The sequence below is a fragment of the Protobothrops mucrosquamatus genome, unplaced genomic scaffold, assembly GCF_001527695.2.
Source record: "Protobothrops mucrosquamatus isolate PMUCROS unplaced genomic scaffold, P.Mucros_1.0 scaffold229, whole genome shotgun sequence".
Taxonomy (NCBI): Eukaryota; Metazoa; Chordata; class Lepidosauria; order Squamata; family Viperidae; genus Protobothrops; species Protobothrops mucrosquamatus.
The window spans coordinates 629,663-646,550 of NW_015386580.1; the positions used below are offsets into that span (position 1 = coordinate 629,663).

At 39.1% G+C, this 16,888-nt stretch overlaps 1 protein-coding gene across 1 annotated transcript; it reads left to right on the plus strand.

Moving 5' to 3' along the window:
• The first annotated feature begins 217 nt into the window (after nt 1-217).
• On the plus strand, nt 218-14,865 carry IKZF5 (IKAROS family zinc finger 5). The gene is made up of 6 exons (XM_015814218.1): nt 218-311; nt 5,952-6,071; nt 10,188-10,274; nt 11,714-11,877; nt 12,030-12,212; nt 12,626-14,865. The coding sequence occupies exons 4-6, from the start codon at nt 11,745-11,747 to the stop codon at nt 13,567-13,569; spliced, it is 1,260 nt and encodes a 419-aa protein (XP_015669704.1). The 5' UTR covers nt 218-311; nt 5,952-6,071; nt 10,188-10,274; nt 11,714-11,744; the 3' UTR covers nt 13,570-14,865.
• The last annotated feature ends 2,023 nt before the right edge of the window (nt 14,866-16,888 follow it).

Below are 16,888 nucleotides of genomic sequence, written 5' to 3' on the forward strand. Positions count from 1 at the left end.
GCTCAGATAGACGGTGTTTATGCCAACCCAAATGACTGGTTAGTGCGTGGTTCTCCCGCACGCTCCGGAGGCAATCTCCGTTCGAGAGCCGGAAACTTTTGTAAAAACCATGAACCAAGCGAACTCTTTGGGAAATCCTCCTTACAGCCCCTCTTTTCCCCCCTTGGCCGAGCGGGACAGACCGTACCGAACTCTCGCGGGACTTGGTTAAGGAGAAGCGATGAGTTACGTTTAGCTCCGAGAGACACAACAAACATGGAGGCGGTAGCGACGAGAGTTGGGGGCCCAGGTGACTGCAAAGTGCAGCGGCGGTGAGTCGGGGAAGGCAGCGTCGTCCTCCTTGTTCCGAGTCTTTTCCTTCCTTCCTTGCTCCTCCTCTGTCACGTTATTTGTGAAGGTGGCAGGCTCTACCTTCTTGTGGCTGGCGGGAGATAGCGAGTCAAGGGCAAAAGGCTGGTGTCCGGGAGAGGCGCCTTGAAGAGTCTCCTATGTCCGCGGGCAAAAGGACGAGGGAGCTCCGGGATGAGTTTGGAGCGTGACTTTTAAGCGCTTCCGGGAGGGAAACGACCAGCTGCGGCCAGCCTCCATCGCCCCGTTGTGCAAAAGAGGATCCCGGCAGTCCGTCGAGCCCTGGAAGCGAGGAAAGCCGAAAGGTCTTTTCCCCCCTTCGGTTGCAAGGCAGGCCCCCCACCCCGGTCACCCTGGTGACCATCCCGGGATTGCATTCTTGGAAGCGGGTTTGTGTGTGTGTGTGTGTGTGTGTGTGTGTGTGTCGAGAGAGAGGGAGGAAATGCCCAACTTTGGAGGGAGAAAACTGCCGCTGCCAGAATTTAAATCCCGGAGAGCTGCAAACGTCGAGAGGGTGTCAGGAATGTTTTTTTCTTCTTATATAGTGTCTCTATGTCTCTGCAGGGGTCTACAACGGCGTCACTAGTTTGTGTTAATAGGGGAGTGTGAGTGTCTGAGAAAGTGAAGGTCTAGTCGCAGGGATAGGCAACCTTGGCTCTTTTATGACTCGTGGACTTCAACTCCCAGAATTCCTGAGTCAGCATGGCTGGCTCAGGAATTCTGGGAGTTGAAGTCCACGAGTCATAAAAGAGCCACGCTTGCCTACCCCTGATCTAGTGGTTAAAGAAAAGGCTGTTTTATAAAAATGGCTGGTCAGTAAGGAAATGAGAAGGCATACGAAGTGGTAAAAGCATTGACTGTAGGTTCATTTTTACAGAGTGGGGAGAGGAGGGGATAAGGAACAGTGATAAAGATGCAATGGACATTTACCACGGTTGCTTTCTTATTCATATGCCTTTTCATTTCCTTACTGATCAGCCATTTTTACACAACCTTTTTTTTTAACCACTAGACCAGGGGTAGGCAACCTTGGCTCTTTTATGACTCGTGGACTTCAACTCCCAGAATTCCTGAGCCAGCTGTGCTGGCTCAGGAATTCTGGGAGTTGAAGTCCACGAGTCATAAAAGAGCCAAGGTTGCCTACCCCTGCACTAGACCTTCACTTTCTCACACACTTAACCACCTCAGACAACCACACTCTCCTTTCTGTGAACACAAACGGGAGACACACAGCAACACTCCAGCCGACTACCCAGCCTTTGGTTCTGTTGATTATATGTCCACAAATTTGTGTGTGGCCAAACACGCGGTCTTGGCTGGCAGCTTAAGCCAAAAGGGAAGGAAAGTACCCGGTGGTCTTAGTGATGAGAATAGAAGCAATAGGAATTGCTTTCGCTGTTTATAAGCATAGAGCTTCTGGTAAGGTGGAAAAGCAGTAGTAAGTAAGCCAGTTTTTGTGTGGGCCTGAAGAAAGGAAGACCAGAGGCTAAGTAAGTCATAGAGAAGGCCTTTGGAGTTCTGGTGAATGAAAAATCTGAGTTCTATTCCAACTGCCTACGTATCCGCTGTGTGGTCTCCCCAGCTTTTATGTAGAGTAATTATATGAAAGTGACTGTAACCATAACTGCACAGGATTGCACAGGCAAAATAACTGAATAGGTGCTAGCAAATGAAGTGTTCTTTTCTAACAGGATTGCGCATAATTCATTCAGCAGAACTCTCAAGGTACTGATGAAGGTACAGTAGGTTCCTCTGCTTCCTATCCTTTCAAGTTTTATTGACTATGTTCTATAAGGAAGGGAAATAGGCTGAGAGTTACCAAGAAGGGTAAGAGTGGCAGCTATTAGGGCTGTGCAAAGGGGTGTTTTGACTACTACAGTTTTCCTGGAGGCATTAAGATGTTTTCATGCCCCTCAGCTTGTCTGAACGTGCATAAAAAGTATTTCCAGAAGATTGCCACTGAAGTGAAAGAATCATCCAAATGAAACCTTAATCAATACAGTATCCTCTGTTGAATGAACATTGTAAGGAAGAATAGAATGATTACCATAATCGTAATGTAATTTTCTGCCTCTGCTTTAAGTGCCACTTTAACCTATAAATAAGAAATTAAACTGTACCATGTAATCAAAGATGTAGAAACATTTCCTAACTGGATGTCTGTGGATTTTGATTTGAAGCAGAGGTGATGTAACTTGCTTATTCCTTTTCGCTGGAAATAGTCAGCTACTGTGAATAAAGTAAAGTGTATTTTATAATGAAGGAAAAAATGATGGTCTTCCTTCCCAAAACACTTTAATGGTGTATCTTTTTGCATGTTTTGTTTCTTTTATTATCTCCATTTTAGTTTTGATAAATTATTTTAGCAAAAAAAAAAATAGCAGTAAGGAGTCATAAACATAGATATGGACAAGCTTAGACAAATTTCAAATTAAAGAGACATGAGCATTAAACTACTATATCTGTACTATGCAATACAAAGCAAATTCTTCAGTTACATTACAGAAACCTCAGAGTTAAAAAAAAAATCATGTTCAGTCTACAACCTAGATTGTTTTTGTATACACTATTTTTGAATTTTGGCTGAAAGAATTTTCCCATTAAGATAATATAGGGGGGAAAAAAGATCCCCCCACCTTGGAAAATTAGTGCAGGGATAGTTTATATTGATATTATAGATTTTATGCATTATAGTGAGACTGTTAGTACTGGAGATTACCAGATTTATACTACTACAGACATGATATGTAACTTAATACCAACTCTATTGAAATGTGTTGCTCTGCCATATTATTTAAAGGCAAATTACATACATATACATCACATACTTGAGAACACGCACACATGCACAGAAAAGTAGTAAGATACTGTAACTATAGGCCAAAGAAATTAAAGACATGAGCTTGGAAAAAGAAAATTAAAGTTAGTTTATCTCAATATCATTTACACTTCTATCCTTGCTTCCATCATCTCCATAATCATTCCATATATTGCCTTTTATTTTTTAAAGTCACTATTCTGTCTTGCAATCTCATCAGTTCCATCCAGCCATGATTTTCTTGATCTTCCCCTTTCTCACAGCTGTTCAGTTTTCTTTCGTACATTTGATATGCAATTTATTTATTCAATGAATATGACTAGGCCACCTCTATATTTTTCTCCTGATAGTTTACTACCTTAGGTTTCCTGGTGGTCTCCCATCTGTGAGTTTTGTTTTTTTTTGATCAGCCAAAATTGTTAGGTGTGGCCAACCAGCTAGAGTGGTTGTTTCAAAAGTTGTTGTTAGTGAATATTGTGCCATAACCATCCTAGATCTTGTAGGTAATTTCACGTAAATGGTAATATTCAGTTCTTAGGGTTTTGTGCATAACCTCTTTTTGTTAGATCACAAAATTTATGATTTACTCTATTTGGATTTTAATTTTATAATACTATAGAAGTATTTTTTGTGGAGGTGTGGATAAAACATGATAGTCTGGAATTACTTGTTCCAGGGTAGAGACAGGATTTCCAATCCCTTTGGAAATCCCTTCAATTTATGGCTTGCTAATATTAGGAAATTCAGATCTATTAGGGGGAGAATCTGGACTGGAAGAAATATCCCAACACGGAAAGTAGAATACCATCTCTATAGAGCTGAAGAAGCTTCTTGGATGAGAAGCGGAACATCTTCAAAGAAAAAGAAAGTCCAGTTGCCTCTTGAAAAAGCACCTTTGGAAAACTATGACCTGGATGACTGAGAATCTCCATAGACCAGTGGTTCTCAACCTTTTTAATGCCGCGACCCCAACCGGTCATAAGTCGAGGACTAAACCGGTCGTAAGTTGAGGACTAAACCGGTCATAAGTCAAGGACTACCCAACCGGTCGTACGTTGAGAACTTTCCCTGCCCGGGAGCGCCGCACATGCGTGGTTCCGCCCCCTGCGCCGGCCGAGGCGTAGCTGGCAAGCGGCAGAGATGGAGCAGGCCGACCACCAGCTGGCCCAGCTCAAGGGAGGTAAGGTATCCGCCGGAAAAGGGGGAAAAAATGGCGGACAGCCTTGCTTGGCGACCCCCGTGAAATGGTTGATCGACCCCAAATGGGGTCGCGACCCATAGGTTGAGAACCGCTGCCATAGACCATCTCTATAGATGGCACAGTTCATCCTCGTTCCCTCCTGTACCAACTTCTCAGATTGATTGTAAAGGAAAAGAAAATGGTTTTAAGAAATAGAAGCTCAAGGGAGACAGGAAAGTATCTGTCCTTCCTTCTGTCCTGCTTGTATACACCCAGGATGAAGCTGTAGCTGTGTTTTGTGAGCTTAAAAAGTATAATACTTTTCTTCCATTTACACATGTATTACACATAACATTTTCACTTCTTTTTGTTTTGGCATTATTAGGGGCTTTAGATTAAAATCAGGAATGCAACATACTTTTATCAGTTCTTGATGTTTATAGGCTACATTCTGGTACAAGGATCACAAACAAGGTGTTCCTTGACTTTGATAAGAAATATCTGTAATTGTATGAAGTTATTGAAGATTAAATACCATAATTATTATTGGGGGGACAGTCACATGATTCTCCGTGTGTGAATTCAGATAATTGCCCTTCTTATCAGATGAGCTATTTCAATTATTTCAGGAAAGGTACTATAAAGATGGCAGTTTGTCTTTGCTGGGAACAATTCAAGGATCATACACATTTTTTTCTGCTAGCTATCTGCTATAACTATGAATTTCTAATACAGAAAAAAAATCGTAAGACAGTATCATGTCTGAACAAGGATAGTGTCAAAGGATAATCAGGAAGATCCAAAATCTAATCTTACTCAGCTGTGAATCTCATTTAATGACATTGAGCTATCAGTCACTTAGCCTAATCTATTTCATGCTAAAATAAAATCGAGAGCAAGGGAACTGTTAGCAATATGAAATCCCTTGGAGAAGAATGAATAAAAATATAATAAAAATAAATTTTAACTGAGATGTGTTTGAACGTTAGTAGCTCAGGTTGGTAGTTGGTAGTTGGGCTGTTGGTTTAATCTCCGAGCGTCTCCATTGGGGGGGGGGGGAATCTTCAGTGCACTTTGAATTGTGCTAGCCTGTCGGGACATTGGCCTTTAAATACCCTTTTGTGTGATGTAAATTGGTCTGGGTGTTATTTGTCCCGACTTTTCTGAGCCATGGTCTGGTTTCCGGCTGTTTGATTGGTTGGTTTTTGTTGCTGGGCCATAGTCTTTGGTGTTTAAGTATCGTCTGTGTGATGCAAATGGTGTTTGTTCCTTTGGTTGCCTCTGAGTCATGGTCTGGTTTCAGGTTGTTTGGCTGGCTGGCTGTTGTTGTTGAGATTAACTGTTGTGGAAAAGAATGGCTTTTCTAATGTCTTTTTGTAATTGTCATACCAGAAGGTATGAGAGACATGAGATATACAGCATTGGAATGAATGAATGTTTGTTCCAGAGTAATGGAAATTTTCCTTTTTCTGAGACCTTACTAACATTTCCTAAGTTATATTAAAAGCTTGATTAGTAAAAATACAAGTTATCCTTCTGTTAAAAGTACATAAAGCAAATGTCACTTTTAATTAAAATATATGTCCTGGTTTCATTTTCTTGCAGGTTGATTGTAGAGGCATTAATGAGAAAAATGTATGTCCAAGTATGATGGAACATAAATCTCAGGAGTGGATTTTTGCCTCTGTAAGTGCTTTGAAGCTGATTTGGACTAAAGTAATTAAGGTAATTTATATAACTTTGAATAGTTTTTTTAATTTTGATTTGTTTTATTGTTATAAGACAAATAATAATACTACCTATATATTATTACTATTTTAATGTTTAGATAACTTAGGCCAGGGGTCCCCAACCCCCGCGGCATGCCAGAAACCGGTCTGCGCAAACAAGCAAAGCCCCATCCGCAGGATACAGGCAGTACATGAAACCACGTCCCCTCCGGTCCGCAGAGAAATCTCTACTAGCTTTTTTAACCTTTTAAGTTAAAAATAAAACTTTAAAAAAGAAAAGCAACCAAAAATACACCAACAGTATAAAGACTAGAGATACAGATACACACAATCCTTTTTGAGTTTCAAGCAGTATTTCTCAACCTTGGCAACTGTTTAAGATGTTTAAGAATTCTGGGAGTTGAAGTCCAAAGTGTGGTCTTACCAAGACATTATAAAGGGCTATTAACACTTCGTGTCATCTTGATTCTATCCTTCTGTTAATGTAGCCCAGAACTGTGTTGGCTTTTTTGGCAGCACATTCTGGCTTATATTTGATTGTCCACTAGGACTACAAGATCCCTCTCACAGTTACTACTATTGAGCCAGGTACCACATATGCTATACCTGTACATTTGGTTTTTCTTGCCTAAATGTTGAACCTTACTTTTTTAACTATTGAATTTCATTTTGTTAGATAGCGCCCAATGTTCAAGTCTGTCAAGATCTTTCTGTATCTTAAGCTTATCTTCTGGTGTGTTGGCTATTCCTGCCAGCTTGGTGTCATCTGCAGATTTGATGAGTTTCTCATCTATCCCCTCATCCAAATTACTGCTGAAGAGTACTGGGCCTAAAACAGAGCCTTGGGGTACCCCACTGCATACTTCCCTCCATGTAGATGCAGTTCTGTTGAGGACTACACATTGAGTGCAGTTGGTCAGTCAGTTATGAATCTATCTGCTGGTGATGCTGTCTAGCCCACAATTTTCTATTTTATCAAGTGGTAGGTTGTGGTCTATTTTATCAAATGCTTTATGAAGTCCAAGTAAATTATATCTGTAGCATTTCTCTGGTCCACTAATTTCGTCACTTGGTCAAAGAATGTAATAAAATTGGTCTGGCATGATCTGTTTTTGACAAACCCATGTTGGCTTTTGGTTATGACTTTGTTTGCCTTTAGGTGTTCGCAGATTCATTGCTTATCTTTTGCAGAATCTTCCCAGGTATTGAGGTCAGGCTTATAGGTCTGTAGTTTCCTGGATCTATTTTTTTTTTCTTTTTTGAAGATGGGAACTACATCATTTCTTTTCCCAGTGCTCCAGGATTTTTGAAACATATAGTTCAGTGGTTCTGAGTTCACGTCTGCCAGTTCCTTCAGAACCTTGCAGTGTAATCCATCTGGACCTGGTGATTTGAACTCGTGTAGAGTGGAGAGATGCTCTCTTACCATTTTCTTGCCTATTTTAACTTGTATTCCTATGAAACAGTTGTTTTGAATCACATTCAAGTGATATATTTTAAATGTGAAATAATTCAAATTTAAAAAGTTTAGCGCTACCGTAGTAATGACTACTTCATATTTGTTTTCATCTGGTGTCTGTAATCAGTTCCTGTGTTGTGCATTTTTCTGTCAATTGAGTAAAACATTTTAAGGAGCGTGAACAAAAATATTGTCAGTGTCCTGAAATTTTAGCTGAAGAAAGGAGCATAATGCTGAGGAGAAATGGCCAATCTTTATTCAGTGATCATTGGGTACCTGTTTTGCAAGAAAGAAAGATCCTAAATAATAGAAAGGCAGAGATCTTTATACATTTTGGGGTTGATAAGCAGAAAATCTTGAGCTGATTCATGGACACATTTTGAGCAAGAAAGATAGATATTTAAACAAAGGAAAATGTATTTGTAAAGCAAAGCTGCTAAGAATTCCATTGTTAAGAGGATGGGCTATCTGTGGTCTCTCTTCTTATTTTAGGTGAGAAATTTTCATTGTTTTGTGATAGGATTAAAAAGCAATTTTGGTGGAAACACAGCCATGTCTAAGTTACGCATTAGCCTGGGGCTGGTCTAGTTTACATATGCAAGTTGGAGGGTGAGCAGGGACAGCAGAGGAAATGAATAATTTGCAATTGGAGATGCAGGGAGATGGGAATGAAAAAGAAAGACAAAGAAAAAGGGGGAAGGAGTTTGGAGAAGAGTTTGTAGCTTTATTTTATTATTTTCCTTCACAGTCACCATCTGCTTTGTAATGTTTAGTTTTGTTTCTTTATATTGGGATTAAATCAATTGTAGCTGTTCTAGGCACGATTCTGTGAAAAGGCAGCTTAAAGATTAGACTGGGACTTGCAGGTAATGTTGAAACAGAGACAGGTTGGTCTATTGAAAAGCTGAGGAAAAAGTAAATCCCAAGGAATTTGCTTATAAAAGGAAACAACTGAAGAAGAAACAGAGAGAGCATAATGTGAGGTGATAGTGAAGTTTTAAGAAGATAGCAAAATGTAGGATCAAAGTGAAGTCCGACAAGACAAAATTTCTGATGGTAACATATATTGCAGTGGAATAAATAGATATAGTTCAGTCTTGGCATGTTGAATTTTTGCAGTTTCCAAGGTTGGTTTTGGGTTGTAGGTGTTTCATTGCCCTACTAGATAACATCAGCACTGGAATTTTGGATAGACAAGGTTCATTGACTGACTGAGGTTATATATCTTTCTATCTTGCCTTCTTTGTGTGTAATATGGTGGGTGGATGTTGTTTTGCAAGTGATGACTTGTTAGTAAATTATTTAACTGGTATTCTATTTGTATGTTGATTGTTTCCTATGTTATAGCTGTATGAAGGGATAGCCTGTTGGGAGGATAACATTCTTTTTTGTGTATGGTTTTTGAATTGTAATTATAATTGTGGTAAGGAGATGAGTCTAGTTTGTAGGTGCTGACCGATTGCTGTGTGATGAAAGGAATGTTGTTGGGTGTTGAGTTGGCCTACTATTACTGGACCTTGATTATATTTTTGACAGGTCCATAGCTAAGAGTTTCATCCTCTATGTCGGGGTCCCCAACCTTGGCTGGCTCGGGAATTCTGGGAGTTGAAGTCCACAGGTCTTAAAGTTGCCAAGGTTGGGGACCCCTGCTCTATGTCTGTTGCCGGGTTGGAGTGTCATATTTCTAAAAAACTCTTGCATTTTTCAATCTGGCTTGTTGTAATAGTTCTACTGTTTCTAAGAAGTTATCCTCCAGGAGCGTGATTAATAAAATCGAGTCATACCTTTTAACAGCAAGTTGCCATTTGTGGATATGTTTAGCTATCTTTTGCTATTTCATCCAATATAGTGTTGTTTGCCTACATTTATTTTATTTTATTTTGTAGATAACTTCTGTTTTATTTTCCTTTGTTGCAGGGTTTTTCGGTTTGCTTAGTGGTGCTTTGTGGTGACTTCATTGCTTTGTAAATTATTATTACTCCAAATGATGGGACTGATCTAGTAATGATCTATGACAGTGGTGGCGAACCTATGGCACGGGTGCCAGAAGCGGCACTCGGAGCCCTCTCTGTGAGCACACGTGCCGTTGCCCCAGACTTGCCTCCCCCCATGACAGCCTCCTTACCAGCAGCCCTCCTGGAGAAGGGTCTCCCCCGAGCATGGCCCACGCGGAGCAGTGCAGTCAAGGACATGGCAGCCAGGCAGCGTAGACAAGACACTGCCCTCATGCCCCATCGCGCACAGTTGATGCTGCGGGGCGCGGGCAGAAGGCGTGGCTGCCATGGCACTGCTGGGTGATCTGCGGCGAGCTCTGAAGGCCCTGTGGGCAGGTGGGGTGGGGGCAGGGCGGGGGCGGGGCCAGTTTTTGGGCACTCGGTCTCTAAAAGGCTCGCCATCACTGATCTATGAGATTCCTTATGTATAAGGGAAGGTTACTTTTCTGTGGATTGTGATCTTTCTATTGTTGGCGGTTAAGTTGATTTGTACATTTTGATGAACTTTCACAAATATCCATTAAGTTGAAAATTACGGTGTAGCTTATTTCTACTTTCTATAATTTTGATGTGATATAGGGCATTATGACTGTTGAACTACAAAGAATAGATGTGCTAATTTAGCTAATATGTTCTTGCTGATTTTTTTTTTTGTTAGGAAAAGTGGGACACATCTGCTTTATATCTCATAAGAAATCTTGTAAGATTTGAAGAATTCACAATGTTTTCAACATAACAAATTCAGGTATGATATTTCTAATAGGAAAATTGTCATTTTAGAGATCTTGCCTTTAAAAGCACATACAAACATTTTAATTGTTACTCAAATCATGGGGTTTTTTTTTTTCATAGCACAGAGGTGGGCAATATTCAGCCCTTCTAGTTAAGCACCAGCTGGAGAGCCAGTCTTGTTTTAAGGATCCATTTTAATGAAATGAAATGCATATTTGGGGATTGCGATGAATTTTTAAGTGCTCAAGGAATGTTCAATAATTTTATAGTAACTCTTATATAATCATAAAACACATATGCGAGACTTCAGTCATTGCAAAATGTTTTGTGTTGAAGAAATAGAGTTAATGGTTTTATAAAGATCTAATGTAAACAGTCTCACGGAGTGGTAAATCACTGGTTTCATGTACTACACTTAAGCCATGATGGGATTGCTTTTTATTGTGACTTAACAATTAACAATTGTAGTTTCCAGTAAATCACTATTACAAAACTGGCTTTGCTCTGCAAACCCAGCCAGTTTCTGTTGGGTGGACAGTTTATTTGGGCTTGTTTAGAATGTTGAGAGTAAGATGTGTTCTCACCAAGTAGCAACCAGTGGAACTTGCTTATTCATAAAATGGTTGTCATTATGACTGGCCCAGTTAGAAGCAGCCTATTTACCATAAGGCAAACTGGTATGGTGGCACTGCAGCTTTAGTCCTGTAAGCATCTTTACTAGCCCAGTTTGCCCATATCTTTTTAATTGGTTAGATGGACATATATACAAATGAATTAACAGAATAACAGAGTTGGATGGGAGTTGTAGGTTTTCTAATCCAGGGCTCAAGTAGGAAACCCTATACCATTTCAGACAAAGGGTTGTCCAATCTCTTCTTTAAAACCTCCAGTGTTGGAGCACCCACAACTTCTGGAGGCAAGTCATTCCACTGATTAATTATTCTCACTGTTAGGAAATTTCTCCTTAGTTCTAGGTTGCTTCTCTCCTTGATTAGTTTCCGTCCATTGCTTCTTGTCCTGCCTTCAGGTGCTTTGGAGAATAGGTTGACCCACCCACCCCTTCTTTGTGGCAGCCCCTTAGATATTGGAACATTGCTATCATGTCACCCCTAGTCCTTCTTTTCATTAAACTAATTACTGGAGTGCCCCCATTTGTTTATTTTTCTAAGAATGTCTCTATATAAACCAGAAGGATTGCGGAAAATGAAAATGGTGCTAGATATTGGCACGTTGCCTTTCAAAATGTTAGCTCTTCATTTTGTTGTTTTTCTTTTTCAAATTAAAATGTCTTAGAAAAAGCAACAAGGAAGTATATGCACACATGACACTTATATTTATCTTACCACCTTCTTTTTTATTGTGTAAGTTAGAATGGTACTTTTGCAACAAATTACTGTACTAAAAATCCTGAAACAGTTTGGGTATAAATTTTAACTTGATGTCCTGTTTTAGGTTTGCAACACGGTGAATTTGTAGTGTGACTATGGGTGAAAAGAAACCAGAACCTTTGGATTTTGTAAAAGATTTTCAGGAATACCTAACTCAACAGACTCACCATGTGAACATGATTTCAGGCTCTGTTAGTGGGGACAAAGATGCAGAGACACTTCAAGGAGGTAGGTTAACATGGTGCAGCTGAGCTTTCATACATCTGTATAAATGAAAAGAGGCTCAGTGTTTAAAAAATACTCCTTTTTCCTTTTTCCCTGCAATCTGTAGAATGTTTCCCAATAAGAAGCTTGATGTGCCTTTCTGTTGTTAATTACAGCAGGGACAGAAGGTGATCAAAATGGATTAGATCATCCTTCAGTAGAAGTTCCACTGGATGAAAACTCAGGAGTGCTAGTAGATGGTTTTGAAAGAACTTTTGATGGGAAATTAAAATGCCGATATTGTAACTATGCCAGCAAAGGAACAGCACGACTCATAGAACATATCAGAATTCACACAGGTATCATTGTATCTGTATATTTTATATTTTCGTAGTGTACATTTCAATACATTGCATGTGAGCTATGTGTTTTCCTGTTATATTTTCCAACAAATGCTTAAACTTTAAATATAAGTTAAGCCAAGAAAAATACCACATTATATTTGTCATGTGGCAGACTTCTTAATTTTTTTTTTGTTACTCTAGAAATAAGACTGCAATTTAGATTTTGGATCTAATTGGTTCTTGTAATTGCTAGGTGTCTTAACTGCCTAGAACTTGCTAAAAGTAGAAGTCCTGACCTTAGAACTCATCTCACTTCAATGCCTTCTTTCAGCCACTGATTTATTTGTAGTTACTTACTTCCTTTGCTTTATTAGGGTGCTTTGCCATAAAAAAGTGATCAAAATAAAGCGTTCTTCTTGTTTCTCCAGGTGAAAAGCCACATAGATGCCACCTATGTCCCTTTGCATCAGCCTATGAACGTCACCTGGAAGCTCATATGCGGTCTCATACTGGTGAAAAACCTTACAAATGTGAACTGTGTTCCTTCCGCTGTAGTGACAGAAGCAACTTGTCTCACCACCGGAGACGCAAACATAAAATGGTGCCAATAAAGGGTACAAGGCCTTCACTTAGTAGCAAGAAGATGTGGGGTGTTTTGCAAAAAAAGACCAGTAACTTGGGGTATAGCCGAAGAGCACTAATTAACTTAAGTCCACCTTCCATGGTGGTTCAGAAGCCAGACTATCTTAATGATTTCACTCATGAAATTCCAAATATTCAGGCTGAAGCCTACGAAAGTATAACAAAGCCAACAGAGACTAGTGGATTGCCGAGAGATTCACAAGACCTTATGATAGATAATCCTTTAAACCAGCTATCTACTTTAGCAGGACAGTTGTCTAGTCTCCCCCCTGAAAACCAGAACCCACCGTCTCCTGATGTTGTACCATGTCAAGATGAAAAGCCTTTTATGATGCAGCAACCTGCTGCGGCAACTTCTGTTCCAGCTGTAACAACCAGTATTCCCCAGAACTCATCCCCCACAAGTCCAGATCCTCGTCCTGTACATTCGCAAAGAAATTACAGTCCGGTGGCTGGTCCAAGTAGTGACCACAGTGCCCAGGCCAGCACGCCAAGTATCAGTAACAGTCAACCAAGTACGCCAGCACCAACTCTTCCGGTTCAAGATCCTCAGCTTCTGCATCACTGCCAGCACTGTGATATGTATTTTGCTGACAATATCCTGTACACTATTCATATGGGATGCCATGGATTTGAGAACCCTTTCCAATGCAACATCTGTGGTTGCAAGTGTAAAAACAAGTATGACTTTGCTTGCCATTTTGCCAGAGGCCAACATAGCCAGCATTGACTGAATTTTTAACGTACACTGTGCTTTCTTTTATTTATTTGTTTGAACACATTTCTGTTTCTTACATAAATTGGAAAGTTGCCTTTTGAGGAATCCAGATAACAATTCAATGTTGGATGCAGACAATATATCGTCATAATTTGCCGATATGTTTGCTAGTCGTGGTATTCTTTATACTGAGCTCCTAAAACAAAAGTGAGGCTTACAGTGCAATCATACCTTCTAAACAGGTTTGTTAGAACAACAAAATGTGGATTTGCTTTATATAATTCGAAATCTTGGATCAGTTCTAGCACAGCTACAATTCCTTATGTTAGCCTATGCCACAAAATAGCCTATAGTTCTGCTTTTCTTAAATTAGCCTAATACAGTCAGTATGGGGGCTATAAGATTTTATGTGTGGGGCCACATGCTAAACTGCTAGAAAATTCTCTAAGCATTACCAGCAAATATAAGGTCTACAAGAAAATCTAGAATTCCCTACACCCAAGATCCTGTAATTGCAGTCAGGTGTTTAATGATGTTCCTTTTGTAATAGTACATTGTGGAAGTAATAATGTGAAATAAGAGTACAAAAATATCCACCTTCCAGTACTACTATTCTGTTCTTGAGGGTGGGGGGCAGAATACAACCAAACAATGCCTGGTGTTAAAACATTTGCAACTTTTCAAAACTGTGGAAAAAGAAAACTTTAGAACAAAATTGATAATGTGTTAAAAGAATGTACCATAATTTTTTTAACTAGCTTTGCAGCACATTACAAATATTTTCATTGCCTTTAAGTGCAGATGTCTGTGCTATTTTGCCTTTGCCTTCTAAGCAGTAACGTCTTTTATTGGAAATGAAACAGCAAGAAAGTTACATGATTTCAATGACCCATTCAGGTTTTGTGTGGTCATTTTATCCATAAACCGTTTCTTTTTTTGGAAACAGCAGTCTAGTCATAGTGGTAACAATGGACAAAGAATAGTCTAGACTTTTGGTTTTCTTGAAAGATTGTGGACATGGTAAGGCAAGATGCAAATATACAGAATCACATTAATGAACTGCAGTGGATATAAGATGTACAATACTTCTGTCTTAAAAAATACTTAGGAAAAAAATAGGCACTTTAAACAAATTATGCTAGTAGAGACTACAGAATACTAGTTTATAGCACATAATTCTTTAATAGCATACAGAAGAAAAACACTGAAATGCACTTTTATTGTATATTTTTTTATTTCACAGGAAACAAAAATATACTTTATATTGCTATCCCTTGCATAACAAGTAAATATGCACATACAAACCCATTTCAAATATGATAGAGTGCATTTATTGAACTGTTTAAAAACCCTGCTTCTTTTCATGTTTGGGAATGTGATTACAAGCTTCATCTTCAAACTTTTTGGTCCCTCTGAAAAATGGATCTTTCCAGAACTTGAGGAAAAGCTTTGGAAGGAGGAGTACAGGGTATAAGGAAAGAAGGTATCATTTATTTAGAGATATTCTTACATGCAGTTTCTGGTCAGCATTTTTAGAATTTCCTGGTGTTTTTTTTTTATTAGAGGTTTTGCTGGTTACCACAGGTACCAGTGGTGTTTAAAATCCCTTGCAAAAGGATGTCACAAACAGCCTGGCACTGAAATTCCCATCACTGCTGGACATATCTGCTAATCAATGTTGGGTTTAGATGTTGCCCATCTGCAGTAAACCATGAAAGGTAGAAGCATCTGGTAAGTAGCTATGATTCAGGCAGGATAGCTGTTGATGACCCCATTTGCCTAAAGCAAATCAGACTCATATATTTCTTCAGAGTGGGAGTTATTTCTTTTTTGGGGGGGTATCTCCCAAGTATATTTCAAGTCTTATTTGCATTGCTCGTCTATGATGGTAAAGATTTGAGTGATTGATACTTTTATTTGCAAAAAATGCTGTAAATGTTTTTATGAGAAGTAATATTCAATAGCTTCACAGTTGAGTAAAACATTAAATATTTGCAGGGTTTTTTTTTAACAGCACATAATTATCTACTTACCTGACGTTCCTTTCTAGCAGATTCCAGTGATACATATGTTCAGAAGTCAGCTATAATCTAGTCAGTGATTTTGGTCTTTGTATAGCCACACTGGTCCATGCAGAAACCTTAGGAAGTTTCAAAATACGTAGTGCTGATACAGGGATCCAAGACTTCTGCAGGTCTTGCATTTGAAAGAGTTAATGTTCTGGTTTACCTCCAAATTAAAATACAAATGGTATATTCTACCATTTTAATGAGGATTAAAAGTACATATGGGTGTGTGCATAGGAATTTATGAGAAAGTCTTTATCGATGATCTCTTTAGGGAAAGCTGATCTGCAGATATTTTGGATCCCTATAACAGCACTACATAATTTTGCAGCTTCCAAAGATTTCTACTTGGACCAGTCTGGCCAAAATTACTGACTAGGTTATACTGGACTCCACTAAGTAGACAGTGCAAGTCTAAGGTACCAATTCTTGTGATCTCTTGATTATCTGTACAACTTCCAGATAGGGTCATTACATGAAATATCTTCATTAATAGGTCCTTAGGAAATGTAGAAATTTAAAAATTGGGTTCTACATCAATAAAATTGCAGCAAAAGCTCAATAAATGCTAATACTTTTAATATTCTGTTATCATTTTTTTTGTTTTATTCAAATGAGTTTAGACTTTGGCATTAAGGTGGCAGTGCTGCCCAAGGGACAATTCCACTTATTTTAGAGTTTCCCTGATGCCTTTTGCAGTCCTATTGATTGTGAACTGCTGCCTGTAACACAAAGACTGATAAGTAGGATACGATCTCTGGTGGTTCGTGGTTAGAATGCAGTATTGCAGGCAAACTCTGCTCACAGTTTGGAATTCGATCCTGATGAGCCTCCAGGTTGACTTAGCCTTCCATCCTTCTAAGCTTGAGGTCGGTAAAATGAGGATCCAGATTGTTGGGGGCACAATGCAAAAAAATGTAAATTGCCAGAGAGTGCTATAAAACACCATGGGGTGGTATATAAGCTTACAGTAAATTCTATTGCTATTGCTGGGGGGGGGGATCATGAAATCCGTCATACAGATCTAATTTAAAGCTGAATGGGGTACAACTGCCAAAAATAGTGAGAAATCAGTAAATTTATTTAAAGTCCATGATTTCAATAACAAAAGCCATATTTGCATGAGATATCAAAGCACTCAGCTTCCCCGGAACTGTCAGTATGTTTGTGCTTTTGTAATAGGAACCAAAATGCTGTGCTGTTTTTAACCCAATTATAGTATTAGTCAGGAAGCACATAGCCTTGTTTTGTTTTGTTACACTCTT